Source organism: Bemisia tabaci, chromosome 6 (genome assembly GCF_918797505.1).
Source record: "Bemisia tabaci chromosome 6, PGI_BMITA_v3".
In the NCBI taxonomy this organism is placed as follows: domain Eukaryota; kingdom Metazoa; phylum Arthropoda; class Insecta; order Hemiptera; family Aleyrodidae; genus Bemisia; species Bemisia tabaci.
The window spans coordinates 24,397,661-24,417,853 of NC_092798.1; the positions used below are offsets into that span (position 1 = coordinate 24,397,661).

General features: G+C 41.4%; 1 protein-coding gene across 1 annotated transcript in view; it reads right to left on the reverse strand.

Annotated features, from left to right (window-relative positions):
• Nucleotides 1-9,948, reverse strand: part of NfI (Nuclear factor I) — a 285,410-nt gene extending 275,462 nt beyond the window's left edge. The window contains 1 exon segment of the mRNA XM_019059222.2: nt 9,763-9,948. Coding sequence (XP_018914767.2) covers nt 9,763-9,843 — 81 coding nt within the window. The 5' untranslated portion in view covers nt 9,844-9,948.
• Nucleotides 9,949-20,193: the final 10,245 nt, after the last annotated feature.

The window sequence follows — 20,193 nt, forward strand, 5'->3', positions numbered from 1 at the left end:
CAACTCGAGTGCCGCACTCCACCAACAAACACTTAGACGCACTTGCAAGCAGAATAATCCTGGGTACTTCCTGGCGAACACCACCAAAATCGTCAAAGTCACGAAAAGCTCAAGGTCGCGCACAACTTTCGGGATTTGGCGGGAAAACGCGGCGCGAAAAAAAAGCGCAAAAAAAATCGAGGTGAGCGAGAGGGGAAAATATGCCGAGTCGCGGAGCGAACACTGGAGGTAAACAATTAGCGGGAAAAAGCGAGGGAACGCGCTCGGCGAGTTTCGGCGGTCGGAACGCGGGCGGGGGAACTTTTGGCAGCGGAGCGGAACGGGGGATAAATCACGGAGCGCGCGCCGGGTGGGTCTGCGGGCGAGTCGGAGCGGGTAGCTGCACTTCAATCAAATATCGCAAACCCCGCCCGATAGAATTGATAACGGCCAATGGCGCGGCGCGGCGGCCGGGGCCACGCCTCCCGAGCCCGCGAAATATAAATTGCGCGCGGGTACGTCGAACGGCGGAGCGTCCGGGTTGGGATGCGAGTGCGAGTGACCGTCGTGCGTCGTGTCCGCGCTGCGACTGCATCACCCCGGCCCGGGCCCCGGACCCTGAGTCACAATCAGCCGCCGCCGGGAGACGAGGCGGGTGCTCCTGACCACGCCGATGCCGCCCCTCCCGCGGTATCTGAGTGGGATCGCCAATACGCGATTACGAGCGATAAATACGCGAAATTTTCGCTATCCACTACGCGATGCGCTACATGGATTGAATTTTGCAAAAAGGAACCAGGAGCACCGAATTTTGCTAAGATTGTCCTACTTACATTCTTTGCTATGAAATTACTGAAATTAGGAAAAAAATTGTGTTTACAAACATAACTTCCGAATTGAAATTGTATTTTATTGGAAGTGATAGTTCACGAGCGATAAATACGCAGAAATTTCGCTATCCAATGCGCGATGCGCTGTATGGATTGAATTTTGCGAAAAGGAACCAGGAGCACCGGATTTTGCTAAGATTGTGCTACTTACATTCTTTGCAATGAAATTACTGAAATCAGGGGAAAAAATGTATTTACGAAGATAATTTCCAAATTGAAATTGTACTTCATTGGAAGTAAAGATGAAACTTCACTGAAAAAAAAAACACATTGGATCTAGAGTCCAGACTCTTGGAAGCATTGACAAAAAAAGTATACTTACTTTGATTCAATCAGATTTAAGCTTAAATTAAAAGGAAATCCGCTCAAATTAAGAGGCTTGGTTCTTGATTTAAGCTTAAATCTGATTGAATCAAGAGTATTTCTTCTGGTCGATGTTTTTAAGAGTCTGGACTCTGGATCCAATGTGTTTTTTTTTCCAGTGTTCTTTAAATGTTCAGTTTACATTTGCAAGGTAGAAAAAGTTGCACTATCATAGTTACACTGGGTTACCCTTGGTTCCTTTTTGTAAAATGCAATCCATACTAGAAAAAAGTCTCTTGGTTCCGGAGTTCAGAATGTGACTGGAAAAAATACTTTTGCTTCAATCAGAATTTTTCTAGAATTCTGAAATTGCTCGCATTAAAAGGTGGGCAAATTTAAGTGGAGTTCCTCTTGATTCAAGCACAATTCCGATCGAATCAAGAAAATCGTTTCATTGCCAAATTTTTTAGAGTCTGGACTCAGGATCCAAGATACTTTTTTTACACAGTGAAGCATCGAGATGTTGCGCGAATTTTGCGAAAATTGTCTCCCAGACGAAAGAACGTAACTCAAATTCTCAAACTGTAAAGCTAACGATAGCAAATGCATTTTTCCCCCTTCGATAAAAAAAATACGACTGTGTCTGTGTTGACTGTGTGAGTGAGCTCTGTCCTTACTAAGGCGTGTAATTCGAAGAAAAATACTTTGTAAAATTATCAGTCAGAAATGCCTAACAGTCTGCTAGAGTCCTCGCCGAACATGTTTACGCACTTCTAGACTGCGATAGAAGATTCGCCATCTTGATTCATGCCTTTACTTTCAATGCTAAACTGACTTCACATGCACGATCTTCGTTCGCAGTCTAAAAGTGCAACATTTTTTTTGGCGTGGATTCTAGAGGAAAGTAAATAATTTGCGAGTCAAAATTTCGCAAGGTTGAAATGTAGTAACGAAACGCTCCTCCGTCGAGAATCCGAACGCAAAAATTTACCGTTCAATTTGACTGACCGAAAACAATATATCGTGTTTGGATACTTCCACCCTCATTATAGGACTTACGCTTTGTTTATTTTGAAAGGAGGCCTGAAATATTACTAGAGTCCTAGAAATACTAGATTTCGCTTGGAGATAGGAAGAGGAAAACGGATCTGTTCTATCCAAAAGTTTAGCTCTGATGGGCAAACCGAAAAAAAGCTTCTCGACCAGATCCAAAAGTACAAGGTATCAGAAAAAAAGTAGAAAATGTAAAAGGATCTGACTTAGATTTACCGGACTGATTCAGTTATTAATTTTCAGGACATACTGTAATTATTTCATGTTTTTCATTTTCTTTTCCCTTCTTTTTTGAAGCCGAAAAGTTTGGGTCAGTTCCTTTTTAAACCTAGACAAACCGATGTTTCATTTAAAAGTAATTTGAACGAGTTTGTCACATTCACTACGTTCAAAATATTGAAGACGGCCACTTTAATGTTTTAATTTAAGCCTTTTGGGTCTTTTAGCTGCATAAAATAAATTTCCAAAAATAGGGCGAGTTCACCTGCCTCAGCAAATTTGTAGGAATTAAGGCTACCTCTTTAGTTGCTTGTTAGTTCATTATGTAACCAACAACTTGTATTTAAAATATCTTGTTATGTAACATGACCAACTATTTTCCTATCGAAATTTTTGGATTAAAAGAACATTAACCAGATAAGGAAGAAGAGAGCGGAAAAAAGGAAGAAAAACAGAAACTAAAAGCGTTCCATTCGCTTACTTCTTTCACCATGAGCTCCATCTCTCGCCTCCTGACCAGATTCGAGATCTCCGCAGGTTCGTCCACTCAGCGCAGGTATTAATATCCTCTGGTAATTGGGTCAGGTTGGCTTCTCAACATTAATTGTTGCGAACGAAGACGAACCCACCCCACCTTATCGCGCGTGTAAAACAGACGAAGCTTCATTACTAAGATTTATACGGTCCAAATGCTCGACAATTTGTCATATCTTTTTTGACGAAAAAAAGGGAGAAAAATTGGGTTAAACATAGCCCGAGGCGAGTTCCGGGGAGATGCGGCTTCCGGGAGCGGGGAGGGGGAGGGGGGCACAAAGGGAGAATTTGAAAGAATGCATAGGACCGAGGATTTATTAAGAATCGGATTATCTAATGCTTGAACGACTGCATCATGGATTGATGCCAACTATGTTGCCGGAATCTGTGTGAAGGTCCGATGGTCCTGCGTCACCGAAATTCGGTTTCCACGAAAATTTCGCAACCGTGGCGCCGACCAGACAGTAGTTTAAAGCCGGGAGAAAGCTATACTATCGGGTCGGAGGGGAAGGAGCCTGAAATATGTATCCCGTAAAGCCCCGTAAATTCATTTACCCAAGAATTTTTTGACCGTTTGCGACCGGTGCGGAAAAATTATGCATTTGCGTCAATTGTATCCAGTTTAGATGTTGACATTTCTGGGACCACACAACCGTTTTTATCGCTTCTGTTGGGATTTAATTAATGTTGTTAAGTTTGTTTTTATGGAGAGCATACTCATCCTTGCTCTGTGTATTGGGAGACCGACGGAAATAGATTCTTCGGTTGTTTTCCTCTTGACTTAAGTGACGTAAAATCGTGAGATATTTCACTGCTTGATGAAATGAAAAAGAAAATAATAATGCGGATTAAACGAGATTCCTGCTATGCGAGGAAAATTTTAACTCTTTCGGTTCATTGACGTTGAAAATAGACCAAAGTATAATGAGCTCTGGTAGCAAATAAAAGTGAAAGAAGCGTCATATGAAACAAAGATTGTTCATTCCTTCACTGTGCAAGACTCCTTAAAATTTATACCAAGTGTAGTCTTGCACGGCAAATTCACGCGAAAAACGCCTGCGTATGGGAATGATACCACACACAACTCTATTAGGTTAAAATAGTTGCCTATCCAAGCAGTGGACTTACATGGACACCTTTGCTCGTTGTGTTCAAAGGTAGTTGTATATTATTCCTATCAGATCAAAATTCATTTTGGATACAATTTTCCAATACTTTCATACATGTTTAAGACTAACGCGTGCGTCTTATGGTACGCGTAAAAGTTTTCATAAAACTGAATTGAATGTCTTCCACATCCTTAGTCAAGGCTTTATTTTGAATGTATATTTTCATGATGCGCACTAGAAATAAAATCAAAATTTGATGCGAGTAATTCCGCAATTGATGATACTTTTGTTCTATCAAAAGACGTCAAATGACGTTGTGCAAGTTCTACATTCCCTATTCCTGATGGCTTCAATAAGTACAAAAACTATATGAGGAATAAAATGAAACGATGAAAAATTTTTGAACAGATTCGTCAAAATAAAACCACGTTTACGGACATACCTTTGGTGGATTTTGTACAACCATGAAAGCTGCTTACAACAAAAGAAGCTTTAAAAGCAAAGGCAGCATGCCTCTTGTAAACTAAAGACGGAATGAAACATCATATTTTATTGTAGTCGAGACATTAATTTTGGTGACCTTCGTCATCGAAACTACTCATCTTTTTACCAGTATTACCCATGACCCTATCCTTGAAAAACATAGATGTTATTAGTCCTGATCTCACTATGGGGTGAGGGGGTTCTCGGTTATATCGAGTTGTGGATACAAAACAATAATATTGATGTAACCACTTCAAATGCTACCAATAAGAATAAACCGATAAATCGCTTTTCTGTGACATCATCAGCGTCTACTGGAAACAGCCTCTTCAGTCTCAATCGAGCGTGTTACGGTGAGCGCGTGCTCTACGCGAAAAAAACGCGTTATTTTCTAGTCGGGGCTGGAGGCGAAAAATATAAAACCCGTGCCCGTGATGAACATTAGACGCAAATAGAACGTCTCCCTACTTTCTAGCCGCTGTTTTCTCACGGAAGTTTCTTTTGTGCCCCATCGCCCCGCTGCCCCGCCTGGGTGCTGCTCCTGTCCCGGCCTGTCAATTATTCCTCGAACTTTGTCAGTGACGCGAAGAAACGCTCAACGAAGGAAAACCAGAGTTTTTTAAAAATAGCGGAAGTACTCGTATTCTCGCATGGGGGAGGAAATGAGCTCTCGACCGTTTAATTTTCTGGAAAGATAGACACACATTTTCAAACAAAAGAAAGGAGAAAGAAAAACAGTCCTCTGTGATAAAAACAGACTTCAAATTCACCTGTAATTTGGTTCTTATTTAAAATCCAAAGTATTTGAAATCTTAAGTTTAAAGGTTATTGAGGAAATTCATGATTTTTTACTTTAAGAGAAAATAGCATATGGAGGAAAGTTATTGTTGGCTGGAAAACTAAGTTGAAATATGTACATTGAAAGGTAAGTTACCGTAAACAATTAAAATCTAAGAGAGAAAAACATATTTGCCACTATTAATTGGTTTTGTAGATGTTTGTTTTTTCAAATATGCAATAATGCTTTGACGCCACAGTCAGGCTGATGATGGTCAAATCTGAACGTATTTAAATCAAAAGGAACTATGCATATTTTGACCTGGGCCCTACGTATTACAAGAATACAGTCACAATGCACAAAGTTCCTTTTGATGTAAGTACGTTAATCTGTCCCTCCATTCGCTGGTTATAACATAATATCATTTGTGTCAGAAGATTATTCTTGCATTTAAGATCATTGAATCCATCGATTTCAATTCTGCGAAATGAGAATCAGGCAGAGGCCAGATACTAGATCTGAGACAGTACTGCATGACAGCTTATGGTTATTGGATAAACTTGACCTAAATTCACCTACACTGAAAAAAATGTTCTCTCCGCAATCCGCATCTACTATTCCAACCTGAGTTGGAATATTCCCGTTTGCTCCCTCATTCATATTTCCTGCATTTACAATCACACCAGGAAAGAAAAAATTCCGGGGGAAAATCAAATGCGGCTATTTGGCGCCAGCGGGGAAATCACAACCCACAGATGGACTGATAAGCGGATGACAGGTCGAGGAGACATCTAGAATGTCACGTATGAAGCAGAAAAACGGGTATAAAACTCGGCAAAAAATATAAAAAAGTCAGCCCTACAGTGCAGACTGCAGCTTAGGATACTTAGGTAGGCGTCATAGCTCCCTGCCCCCCTTTCCCCACCCGACCCGGAGAGTCCGTGGACCCGAGAGTCAGGCCTGGGAAGAACAGCGTATCTACACGAGATTCCCGTTGGACATGCGTTGTATTTGCTTAGGGCGACAGGAGGAAACCCTCGACGTTGACATTTCACGGGATGCAAACTGGGGCTATTAATAAGTCTTGCAGCGCGGTCGCCGTGTCGTCCCAACCCGTAGATCCGACCAGCAATTCCGTCTGGGGAAATTGAAAATTCGATGTGTGAATTGGCAACGCCGATATAATTCCTTCGCTTCAATAAGACAGTCGGTGGCTGGGCACATGGCAAAAAAAAAAATGGAAAATCTAATGAATTTTTTTTTGGAGGAGAGGAAATGAATGCGAGATAGACCAATACGAGCAAAAATTTTCTAAATTTGACCTCCCGCGGGAAATAAGGGATCTTGGTCCCAGGTGGCAAGATTTTCAGTGCAGCAGTTGTGCAGTTGCATCAAAGAGCGGGATTTTTAGATTTTGACGGGAAGCCCTACAGATCTGCACTGGAAAAAAAAAACACATTGGATTTAGAGTCCAGCCTCTTAAAAACATCAACAAGAAAAAATACTCTTGATTCAATCGGATTTTTGCATGCTAGAACCAAGCCTCTTAATTTGAGCGGATTTCCTTTTGATTTAAGCAAAAATCTGATTGAATCAAGAGTCCATTTTCTTGTCAATGTTTTCAAGAGTCTGGACTCTAGATCCAATGCGTTTTATTCCAGTGTGGTCTTCTAAAGTTAAAGTTGCGAGAGGTTAGGTTAATTTTCATGTCAAAAGAGTAGGTGCGATCGCATTATAATCTGAGAGCTCCGCATCTGGAAAATTGCAAATTGAAAATTCCAATGTTTTCTATGAAAACTATCATCAACTCATTAATTCCATGCTCTTGTATCATAGACTCAATTTTCACAAAGGGGGAAATGTCCCTTTTCTCATGGACGATCATAATGAAAGGTACACCAAAAGTGATGTTTTGCGCGGATTTGTAACGTCCTTTTAAATAACGTCCCTAACCTCCGTTAATGTCCTTTTTTGTAATCCTATGTTTTCGTTTGCCTTGCAATTAAACCATGTATCAAACATAGGAAACCCGTATATTTTCCTTTTAGGAATGATTTCGAACAGAATAAGTCGTTTACTGAATAAGACATAAAATTAAGTCCTTTCTTATTTGTCAATTTTCAAAATAAAATAAGAATTGTAGGTGGAAAATGTTGAGCTTTGGATGATTGTCGATCTTAAAATTGGTATCTTAAGGACAATTTGATAGGGGGTATCACAGAATGCACACAAGCATTTGGTAAAAGCTTCTTTCCGTCTAATTGTGAGTAGAATAATGCAGGTTACAGATTTCTAAAATTATTACTGGAATCCTGGATTAGAGAAAAGATCATAAAATGTAAAGAAACGATTATATCACAATCTCTCGTGTAAAGATTACTTTACAGTGTATCTTCGAAATCAGGTTGACGCACACGCACAATTTCATCAATTGTAAAGAGATGAATACTGAAGCGTTGTTGAGTTTGTCCCTGACACTAGCCGAATTTTTTAAAATCCTGAGTACAATTAAATTTTCAAAAAAGAACTAAATGACTTTGAGCCAAAGCCCAGACTTGGTTTAACGATTGGTCCCAAAAATGAACGCTTAAAATCATTTGATTCCTCAATGTTTATAAAAAAAATTTTCAACGAAAAATTGGGGTAGGGAAGGGAGAGGAAGAAGCTACAACCAAAACCAGGATATTGACACAAGAAAATAAAACCAAATGGTCCAATGGTTAAAAGGGTTTAAATTTAACTGTGAGAGAAACATCTCTGAGAGTCCCTTTCTTCGCTAATAATAAGAGATGGCAAGAGGAAGATTTGAAACTGGTTTCTTGAGAGGACATGATTGTTGGGTGACAAATCACGCGTGCAAAATTTGTACAGATCTTTGAAAAAGTCATGTCGAGATCAAGTAGTGCTTTCTATTTTACTCCAGAATCTTTTACGATGAAACACTTTGTTTTGTAAGGTTTTTTTCTTTACTTTTTTAAATCCTGACCTGGCATAATAATTAGGGGACTGGATCTACCTCCTACGTGCGTCTAAAGCTATGAAAAAAAATTAAGCACGCCGGGTCTAGCGTTACGCCTTTCTGGCAAATTTTTCTATAAAATCTTTATCGTTCAATTTTGAATTTTCTGAGACCAAAACGACGCGACGGTTCAATTTCTTATCCATTTATTCTTTCATCCACAAACACGCGAGTTTCTACCAAAAAAACTTGGGTTTTTAATGAAACAACCGGTTTTACAAGCATCGGCAAGTAAAAAAAAACATGAATATATTTCAGTCCCTGGGCACGCGTCGGTATGGAAGTTGACTGGGAACGAGTTTGTTCTGTATTTCATTTCAAGAAAAGGAAATATGTTTTTATAAAACTACGCTATTAAATATTATTGCAACTTTGTAAAGTACTGAAGGAAGGCTAACCAACTCATAAAATGAGCTTCTATTGAGTAAATTTTTGTTACAAATTTATCAGATTTTTTTTTTAGACGATAGGGCCACATAAAGATACGATTTTCCCGGCTATCTCCAGAGCTAATTAAGTGCATTTAGAGCAATCAACTATTTCTCTAATAGAAATGGACATCATTATTTGCGCTTGTGAACGAAGAATTGCAGAGTTGAATATGAGAGGAGCTTTTAAAAATTGAGAACATCAAACATTCATTACTACTAGACGTCTAACATGAGGGACCAGACCATAAACGTGGGGCTCAGGGGTTGTTAGGGGATTTCTAGGCGAATATGACAAGTACGCTAAATAGGTTTATCGCCACCAACAGCTAAAAGCTACGGTAGGACAACATAAGCCATAAGAACACCAAAATACGGGATAAAAAAAAAATTTAAAAAAAATAAATAAAAAGTAAAAACATAATTGTGACGAAATAACTAAGGTGGAATAATTTGCAGGAATATTTCAAAGATCTATTTGATAAAAAACCATATTGAAAAAACTGAATAACCCCTGGAAAAATAAGGAAGAAAAAATGGAGGAAGGCACGTGTGCAAAGTTACTTGGCACATCTTCAATTAAAAGAGGATAAGTAAACTTCGCCATCAATTAAATGCTAATTTGAGTATGCTTCACAAATTTTTATGTTGAGGTTAAATTCAATCGATAACATTTAGTCGATCAATCACTATGAATTGAAAACCAACAATTTGAAATGTCAAAGAAAAATCCTACCGAGATTTTTGAAAAACTATCATGTACACTTCAACCTTGCACACGGTGCCTTTCAAAACCATAAAGCTGTTCCCCCGCAAAAAAAAAAGTGAAAAGCAAACGAGAAACAAAATATAAATGTGCGTAGGTATAACCACGTGTCCAGGGGGGAGGGGTGCGAGGGGTGAAATAAAAATCCGGGTTCAAAATGAAATAACTGCGGGCACATTTAATAGAAAAGAGGAACTCCACCTGGCCCGAAGAGGGAGCCTGGAGGTAGGTGGACACGTCGGGCTCGACCATACAGCTGCGGAGGTTATCGGGGATATACATGGCCGGGCGGGCGACGGGCGTCGGGGCGCGGGCAGGCGTCGGGACGCAAAACGCAATACAGGCTGCTGCGGGTGAAGGCGCGAGCGGACTGAAGCCGGGGCCCCGGCGGCGCGGAGGGCGCGAGGGGTGGGGGCGCAGGGGTGTCGCGGGGCGGGGCCTAGGGCGGGAGGAGGGAACGTGACGTGGTCAACCCCGCTTGGCACTCACCATCGGAGCCGGAGGATCCCGTGACGGAGAGGCACTCACACACTCACACACTGCACTCACACACGCGCGCGGCTCGGACGAGCGTGGCTCTGGTCTCCGGGAGCCGGTCTCGGTGCGACTGGCCGCGGGTCCACGGGCGCGGGCCCTCGCGAGTCTCTCGGATGCTGCGAACCAGAATAGACGGGGCCGCCGCCGCCGCCGCACTCCCCCGCCGCTCCCCCGAGCCGCGTCCCGCCGGGGCGAAAATAACCTGACACGCGCCTCTTTCGGGCCGCGCAGCGCCGCACCGCGCCCGGAGCGAGCAGGGCTTCCCGTTCCATGACGCCCGAAAACTGTGTCCCAGTTCGCCCTCGGTGAGCACATGACACTTGCCGTGGTAACCTCTACAATCACCGTCTAAACTCACAAAATCGGAGAAGACATCCAGAGGTGGCCCCTTTACAACTGTCACGTAGAGGAAGATGGCTCAAAAAGATCTTCAACGAGGAGTTCACCCTTGCAAACGGGAAAAATTGCCTTGATACGACCTATTCAGCACATGTGAGCACATGACACTTGCCATGGTAACGACTACAATCACCATCTAAACTCAGTGATAGACTTCTAGTCGGAGGAGACATCCAGAGGTGGCCCCTTTACAACTGTCACGTGGAAGAAGATGACTCAAAAAGATCTTCAACGAGGAATTTACCCCTGCACACGGGAAAAATTGCCTTGATACGACCTATTCAGCACATGTGAGCACACGACACTTGCCATGGTAACCTCTACAATCACCGTCTTAACTCAGTGACAGACTTCTAATCGGAGAAGACATCCAGAGGTGGCCCCTATACAGCCGTCACGTGGAAGAAGATGGCTCAAAAAGATCATCAACGAGGAGTTTACCCTAGAGTCCCTTTATACTGAGAGTCAAGACAACACCCCCTCATGGAATCACAAACGGGAATAAAGAAGATACAGAAATCGAACGGTTTTTGCAATCTTTGATCGGCCCATTCTCGAATTCCTTTCTCCGTTCCTTCTCTCATTCCGGTTGCTCCTTGCCGAACCCGTAATTCTCCGGTCCATTCCAGATTATAATCTTTGCAATTGGTGAAAACGTAATCTTTATTCCCGTTAGTGACACTATGAAGGCCTAAAATACAGGAACCAATCAGAAATGGATTCACATTGTCTTGACTCTCAGTATACACTGAAAAAAAAGTAACTTGGATCAAGCATGATGATTCTTGAATTTGCCACCAAGAAATTTTTTTTTCTTGCTTTAAGCTGACTTTTTCTTGATACAAGAAAAATATTGCTTCGGTTAAGCAAGAAAGTAGCTCATATTAACCAGCAAAATTCTTGATTTAAGAAGAAATACTTCTTGGCGGCAAATTTAAGATTCTTTTTTTTCCAGTGTAAAAGGGACTCTAGCTTACCCCTGCACACGGGAAAAATTGCCTCGATACGACCTATTCAGGCTCTGAGAAAACCAACCAACTCTTAGTTTCGATCGTAGCGGAGAGATGTAGGAGAAGGGAACAGGGGCAGTACATTGAGGTGTGCTGGGGTGCTTATCATCGAGAAATTCTGAGGGGTGGCTCAAGGGGCCCCGGTATGACTCCTGTAGGGGCCTTGAAAACTTTAAAAACCCATATAAAGGACGACACCAGTGTACTGAGGGGGTCCCACCCGAGAGGAGGGAGGGGCCCGAAAACGTATTAGCAAGCTACCAATTGGTGAACCAGGCCGATACTGGAAGGAAAGCAGATACCTTCTAACGCTGACTTGTCGAAAGTTGGAAACTAATAGAATAATGTGCTAGCAGATCTATGAGGAGGATTCCTGAGGTGATGGAGCTTGAGGTGGAGGTCTGCTAGAATCTCTAGGTGAGAGTGTATCCGAAATGAAAAAGGTGCGTGAACAAGATGATGTGGTTGAAGAATGGTGTCGTGCACGATATGAGATCCAAGCAGTTGGTCTGGTATCAACATGCACACAAGATGGCATAATACGCAATCGGTTGCCCCAGCAAGTATTAGGCTAGATTCCTCCCGGGAGGAGACGTCGTGGACGTCCTGTGAAAGGTTAGCGACAAAGAGTGGAGGAGGTGATCAATACGTGTCAATTGTCTGATGATCTGTGGGAGGATAGGGGGCAATGCCGATTGGGAGTCGCTTAGTGTGAAGCTGCACTAGCGGTTGTTATATTTACCTCCTTCTTGGGAATTGGGTGTGGGAGATATACCCTTTTTTTCAAAAAAAAAAAAAGAAAAAAAAAAGAAAAAAAAGGTGTACTTTTCCATTTTTGACCAAATTTTTTCGACGAATGTAAAACTTAGAAAAGAAAGTTCCTTAATTTTCCTAACTCAACGTTGCGTAAAACATACACAATTTGAAACTGATGAAATAAGTTACAAGTACCATATTGCTTTAGTATATTTTTGCACATCTGGAGTTGAATAGATATGAAGAGAGAATGAGAAAAATTGCTCGTTGGTTCACAATCGTTAACCTACCCGAAAAAAAATGACTTAAAATTACGTGCAGTTAAGAGTTTGCTTCGAAAGAAAATTTGCATGAAAAAGGATAAAAAATATGGCGTTTTTATTCAGGTTCCTTTAGCACAAAACACGCGCTGTCTTCGAACTTCAACTCTTTCAAAATTAATCTGTAAAACTGTTTAATTTTAATAAAACTAGACATGTGAACAAAACTGTGAGACATGAAACTGATGTATGCGTCTATTGCAGGCAACTAGCAATCGCCATCAAATTGTAATCTATTTAAGTTGAATAAAAATACATAAAATTGCAGAAATAAAGAGACTAGACGGAAAGTACTAGATAAGCTTGGTATTAAAACAGGCAGTTTTTCCTTCTTCAAAGCATGGTGCCGCTAACACAATAATTATGAGCGCTTATGATGAAATCAGTGACTTTAGTTGGGTTTGGTTCGGATAGGCAACTAAACTAACCTTCTTGCAAAGCATAAAGTATCGCCGGGATTAAAGGCGCCCCAACCTGAGTTCGTGCTTTGAAATACTTTACTCATGAAATCTTCACCGTGTCGATGCGAATTTTAGCATTTTGACGAGTTAACACGCACACCGCTTGTGAATTTCCAATGATTGCTGACAGTCTCCGAACTTTATACATGGAGACAAGTATGACAGATGACAGGTATAATAATTGTTTTGATTCTTAGGGTTGAGAATAACTCCCGATTGCGTCTCATCAGTGTCAAATTGAGGCCCCAGATATGTAACTGTTGTCAATGACAAGTCACTGAGAGATTAGAAAATATTGTCCAAATCCACAACGAGTTTGAAAGATCTTACCCTCTAGGACATCATTATAGACTTTACATTACACTACGTACATTTACGACTTTACGTACACAATTATTACAGTTAGTTAGTTAGTTAGTATATTTTAAGACAATCAGCGTCACAGGTTATTAATGTCTTTACAGAGAATTTTGAAAATGGGAGTGTTTCTTCTAATTGAGACTATTATGCGTGGACCGAATACCAAGAGACCGGCCGAACAATTTTATAACTTAGCCTCGTTGCAAGTCAGCAAAATATTGATGTAGAAGTTTGCACCTGAAAAAATATTTGCGAATACGGTATGCTGCTTGTGCAATATTATTCGTCAGTTAAGGATGCTTGATGCATTAACCAAGACATGAAACTGGTATAACTCGCTATGCCAAGTATACGGAAATTTATAATTTTGCGGAAGTTTTCAGATGCATATAAATTAGTGTGCGGGAATTTTTCGATCGGGGAATCATCTATAAATTACTTCTGCGACACAAAATGAGGACGAAGGGGGTTTCATGAAACGTGACTAACTAAAAAATGACATAACTTTAAGTAGGGCTTTACACTTTTCTTTAACTCAAAAATATTGCGGAATGAATTCGGAGGCTATTCTTTTGACTAAAGTATCCTTTGATATTGATACAGTCATGACATGATATTTAAGACAAGATTTGAACCCCCCGAAGCTAAGCGGTCAAGTGTAACTGATTTAACCTGCAGCAGGTTGTCCAGGTTTTACATATACAACGCATTTGGTTAGGGGGCGAACTCCCTTTGTGTTAACAAAGAATATGATCGGAGTAACAAAGTAACAATCAAGTAATTTAAAGTCAACTCACAGTACTATCGCACAAGAATGGTGCCTCTGGTGAAAACAGTGTTAATCACTTACCTGAAAAAATAAGAAACAAAAACAACAGTTAGAAAAATAACCTATTAGAAGACAAAATGTTAAAATGAATTATGACTGCTACCAAGAACTGACCACCGTGAAATTTATCTGGTTCCTATAGTGGTAAAACGAAGTAGTTTTTTGACGTGCAATCTGATTCTGCAGATTCACTTTTCAGTTTTGTAAAACTTTGTCACCACTCCTGGGCTTCGAGCGTGGGACCTATCGACCTCTGACCTATTGAGTCAGATACACTGACCACGAGGTCAAGTTGGTCGGAGGATAGATTTTTGGAGGGTATGGATTCGATCAGAAAATAAAAACATGAATCACTGGGGGAAAAAAAAACACATTGGATCTACAATCCAGACTCTTAAAAACATTGACAAGAAAAAGGACTCTTCATTCAATCAGATTTAAGCTTAAATCAAAAGGAAATCCGCTTAAATTAAGAGGCTTGGCTCTTAATTTACGCTTAAATCTGATTGAATCAAGAGTATTTCTTCTTGGCGATGTCTTAAGAGTCTGGACTCTAGATACAATGTGTTTTTTTTTTTTTTTTCGAGTGTGACTAAAGTATCATTTTTATTGGTGTAGTGATGACATGATATTAAGACAAAAACTAAACCCCCCGAAGCTCGGCGGTCAAGTGGAGCTGACTTCACCTGGGGGTTGTCCAGGTATTACATATGCAACGCACTTGTCACATTTTGTTACGATCCTCCCTTGAAACCTATCAGTGACGCATAAGAGTCAGTTGCGCTGTACATATGTTTCAATTATAAACGTTTACAGAAAAAAACCATGATAAAATCTGTCCAAAAGCAACATGTCTACGTCCAACCGTAACGGAGATAACGTCCGTCGATGCGATTGTTAGTAGAGGGGTTGCGAAACTTATTGGGGGTTGAAAGTCAATCTACCCAAAACAGAGAAGCTGACTTCTAAGTGATGAGAAGCGAGTCAGAGCAGAGGATGCGCGAGGTTGCGCGTGCACTCTGACCTCCACCATTTTTGCCGTGTTACACGGAGAAAAAACCTCGTGCGTAGGACCCGAAGTTTAGGTCATATGGATCTCTGAAGTTTTCAGATTGAACATCTGAACACTTTAGGTCTAGCTGTCGAGGTTCGGATCGGACATCTGAAACTTCAGTTCTTACATCTGAAGTACTTCAGATGTGAGAACCGAAGTTTTTCGGATGTGAGAACCGAAGTTTTTCGGATATGAAAACCGAAGTACTTCAGATGTAAGAACTGAAGTTTCAGATGTGTGATCCAAACCTCAGCAGCTGGACCTTAAGTGTTCGGATGCTCAATCCGAAAACTTCAGAGATCCATATGACCTAAACTTCGGGTCCCACGCACGAAGTTTTTTTCTCCGTGTAGCGAAGAGAGCAGTAAGTGGATTTCTGTATGAGCCATGGTTAGCGCATGCTTTTCTGTGTCTCGAGGTTCACCTTAGCATGCACTTACTGCTCTCTTCGCAATCGCGGCAGATTTGACGGCTTTTGATTGTGTGACTTCAGGTGGCCACGCACCGCAGACCGAAATGACGTCATTGCGATCAAACCCGGGGGAACCAGAGGGAAACCCCGAGTCGGTCACGTTTGGCAACCCTCGGCGACGCGGAGTCACGAGTCGCTCGCGACGGGTGACCCAGGCCCAGGCCGAGGGCGGTTGCCAAATTCTGCGAGAGATCGTCGACGCGGCCGGTCCGTTTGTTTATCTTCGCCCGACGCCATCGCATCCACAGGTTTGGCGAGCTCTGGAGGTTTTTTTTCTCTCCTCGTTTCCGGTGAGCCATCGCTCGTTTCCCTCTGTCATCTGCCCTAGACCTGCAGACCTGCATTCCCGGACCCCCCGCTCCCCCACCCGGCCCCCGGCGGTTTTTGGCGAGCTTGTACGTGACACCGTTATTATTCCGTCATGTCGCTCGGCGGAAGTCGCAGATGGCACCGGGTCGTCTGGGCTCCGAAAACCTGCCTCGGCAGAAAGCCCACGATCGAGGAAACCCCGAGAAGAAGTGAATCGAGCGCCGATTGCATCCTATTATATAAAAGAGATCAAATGCCAGCGATCAACATTGGTACTCCTTGATGATGAATGCTCAGCGACGCGTTAACTAATCTGTTAAGTTGATTAGTCACGGTTTCTGGCGTGGTCGAACTGGCGCGCGACATATCGCATCGATTATGTTAAAAACATGGTGTCTAGTTTCCTTGGAAAAGCTCATTCCCTGATTTTTTCCCTGATTTTCAGCTCATTCCCTGATGAGAAACCGAAGTTTTCTCCCACTTTCCCGGGGTTTTCTTGGGGAAAGGAAAATAATTTTCCAGAGTTTCAGATGTGAATACAGATTTTAATTAATCTTACAGCCATTTCTTTGGCGTACATTCAACATTTTAATTCAAAAAACGTTCCTGATGTTGATATAATCTGGTCAATGGAAACTTCTACATTATTCCCGGTTTCTGGAACAGATTCCCTGATTTTCGCGGTTTCTGGAACAAATTCCTTGATTTTCCCCTGATTTCCCCGGTAAATTTTCATTCCCTGATGAATTCCGGTTTTCCCGGTTTTTAAAGAACTAGACACCATGGTTAAAAATCTCTTCAAAGTTTGAATATCCAGAAAAAAAGACGATACCTCCTGCGCATGAGCCTACATCATTCTAACCAAAAAATTGGCAAAATCTAGAGATTTGAAAGCGGAATCCTGTTCGGAGAAAAATCTTGCATTCGACACGGAAATCGATAACTGTATCGAATGCGAGATTTTTCCCCAAACAGGATTCTGCTTTCAGTTTTCTAGATTTAGCCAAAATTTTAATTTAGAATGATACTGTAGGTTCCTGCGTAGGGGTTATCGTCCCTTTTTTGCTAAAAATTCTAGGTCCGTTGAGATTTTAGACAAAGTCGATGCTACATAATGCTATGACATATTGCATGCCAGTTTGACCACGTCAGAAACCTTAAAAATTCACTTTAAGCACGCAAGACCCATTTTACATGAATTTTTCGACAAACTTGACACGGAAAAAGGAATAATGTTAAAAGAATGCTAAACGTCTCAAAAAATTTTGTTTAGCCGATTAACGGCGCTTCATGAACAAGAAAGACTCCTCAAAACTACCTTATCTCTGACTGTTCTTGCAAGAGCTGGAATCTATTAACTTTGATCAAAATCAACTTGAAAATGCACTTATTGAGCACATGCACATTGCACACCGAGAAAAATTAAATACAATCTTAAGTTAATACATGGGAAGTAAAACGCAAAGTAACAAAAGCTGAAGGTTGATTTTCTTAAAGGTCGGGTTCCCTGTGTCAATCAGACCAAATTTTTGTGTTGCAAATCCTTGACCGCATCAGAATCAGGCGCCAGTCGTCGGAATTGAACCTGGATCGCATCGGTGATTATCTAATCCGTTAGCCACTCGCAAGTCACTACCTCTAAGTGGCGGAAAAGAAAAGAAAAGCACGTAAGTTCCGCAGGACACTTTCTTCATGGCCCGACGTCTTAACCTGCTACTAGACCTGCTACTAGGGTCGATTTAATTGATTTAAGCAACCAAGTCCTTTGCGTTGATCTGATAAAAACCAAAGTAACACAAAGTGACATAGCAACACCGAACACGGAACTTTTTAACTGTGAAAGACTCATTTTACACGACTTTTTCGACAAACTTGACACTACAAAATCAATAATTTAATAAAGAACGTTGAACTTCTCGAAAAAGTTTTTGACGTTGCTTGATGAGCAAGAGAGGCTCCCTGGCTCCTCATTCGCAGTGTGCGAGAATGAAGTGATTTAACCTCCGCAGTTGGTAAAATCATCGTGAAATCTTCACTTTTCTCAGATCACCACGGAGATTCAACTTTGTTTCCGTTCCTCCCTTCAGCGCAGGATTTAATTCACACGTCTCAGAAAAATTATCCGTGCAAAACTCTGCAAATTTTCCTCGTTGCAAACTGACAGCCGCGTCACTCGGCCGGTAAATCCGCTGGTGAATAACCCGCACAAACGTGTAAACCCTCCTTTAAGTCATTGTAAGTCCGCTCCTTTTTACTTAAAGCGATCCAATTAAGAGCAATGGCTAGAACAAGGCTCTCTTTCGATTCCCTCATTCATCAAACCGAAACCGAGATAATCCAGTCCGGACATGTCATACCGATTCGTAATCAGCATCGACCGAGACTTCGTACGAGGCGTGAATCACGAGATATCGATATTACCCCATTTGAAACTATGCTAAAGAATCGATTAGTAAGGTATTAGTCCGAACACCTCGATAATCGATTCTTTTCTATAGGTTTAAATGGCAGATCAATCGATCAATCGTGCAGACTGACACGGCACCAGCCCAAGGGACCCGACTCGGCCACTCGGATGATGACAAAGCCCGCGACACCTCAGATCCATCTTGTGGGCACTGTTTTTTTCTCCGAATCGAGGTAGAGGTGGTGGGAATGATTTCGTTTTCATCTCCTCGATGTGTTTCCAGCACTGAACTGTCGACACTATCTTCATCCGAGTCATTTCTCTTCGGACGATGGGACAACTTTCACAGCTCCGGTGCCTCTTTCCCTAAACGATGGATGACGCCTCGAAGCCTCGATGCAGGCGTAATGAGGTTGGAGACTTCGCTTTGAGATTCGCTGGAATCAATCAGGCCTCTTTTCAAACGAAGTTGCCTAGCCACGATCCGAAGGTGTGGAGTTGGCGTATTCTGAAAGTGTTCCGTATCCCATGTAATTATCCGAATCTAGGTTAAGTTTGTTACACTTTCAACGGCACGACATGGAGTGGTAAACGATCTAATATTAAAGTAATTCAAACTTTTACCTGGATCCTTCCTGTTCTTAAAATAATGGTAAAATTTTAATTTTTCATTGCGAATATTATTATCACTTTGGCGTTTCCCGTAAAATTTTCATTCCAACGTTACATAGTTGACTCGAACAATGTAATTCCTTACAAGAATGTACCGCTCCTGCAAGCATGTACTGCGTACCTAGCAAATTGAAGGGAAATTGTTAGCTTTTTGGAATTTGCTCAAATTCCTCGGTCCAAAAATTTGACGCTAGTTCGCTACTCTGCTTTCATTTTTAAAGTGTGCAACACGATTTGCTAAGAATCTTAGCAGTGGTATTTCAGCTCTGCATACTATCTGTATTTACATTGCTTCAATATTACTTTCGATAAGTTCCGTCACTTTGGGTGAAAATTGGAAAATGATCTGCATGAATGATAACAGCGGAATATGACACCGTATTATCATGATAAAACCAGAAATCCACATTCCTTGGTTTGTGACGACATCACAGATTTTATCATTTTCAGTATTTCAAAGTTTATTTTAAAAATCATCGCCTCTGCGTAAAATTTCGTTTTCTTCAAAGATAGTGTTTCAAAATGTCGTGCAAAATTCTGCGAAGAGGCGTTAATGATCAATTGCCGATATTTCTCCATTTGAAACTGTGGTAAAGAATCAATTAATAAGGTGTTAGTTGCGAACACTCTACTTATCGACCCTTTCCGTGGGTTTAAATCGGATATCAATCCAACGCCAATCGCAAAATTATCATTTGATGCTTTTCAATCAAAACAAAATAGGACGCAATCGAAATGCGATTTCACCTAACTTGAACATCGATGTGTATTTTTTTCACTTCATTATTCCCTTTTTCTTTTCCTCTACTTCGAGCGAACAGGGGAGGGGGGGGGGAGTCCTCTACTCCCCTGGATCCGCTTGTGATTTAGGCGTCACATAATTCGTATAATTTTGGGTAACATTTGCTAAAAAATCTCGCCCAGAAATGCACCCATGGGAAAAAGAATTCGGATGATCTGAAGTAAACCCGGTGCTTATATCATTTAGACGTTGAAATAATCCGAAGGACAATCATGAGTAATAAACTGACAATGAAACAAAAGTT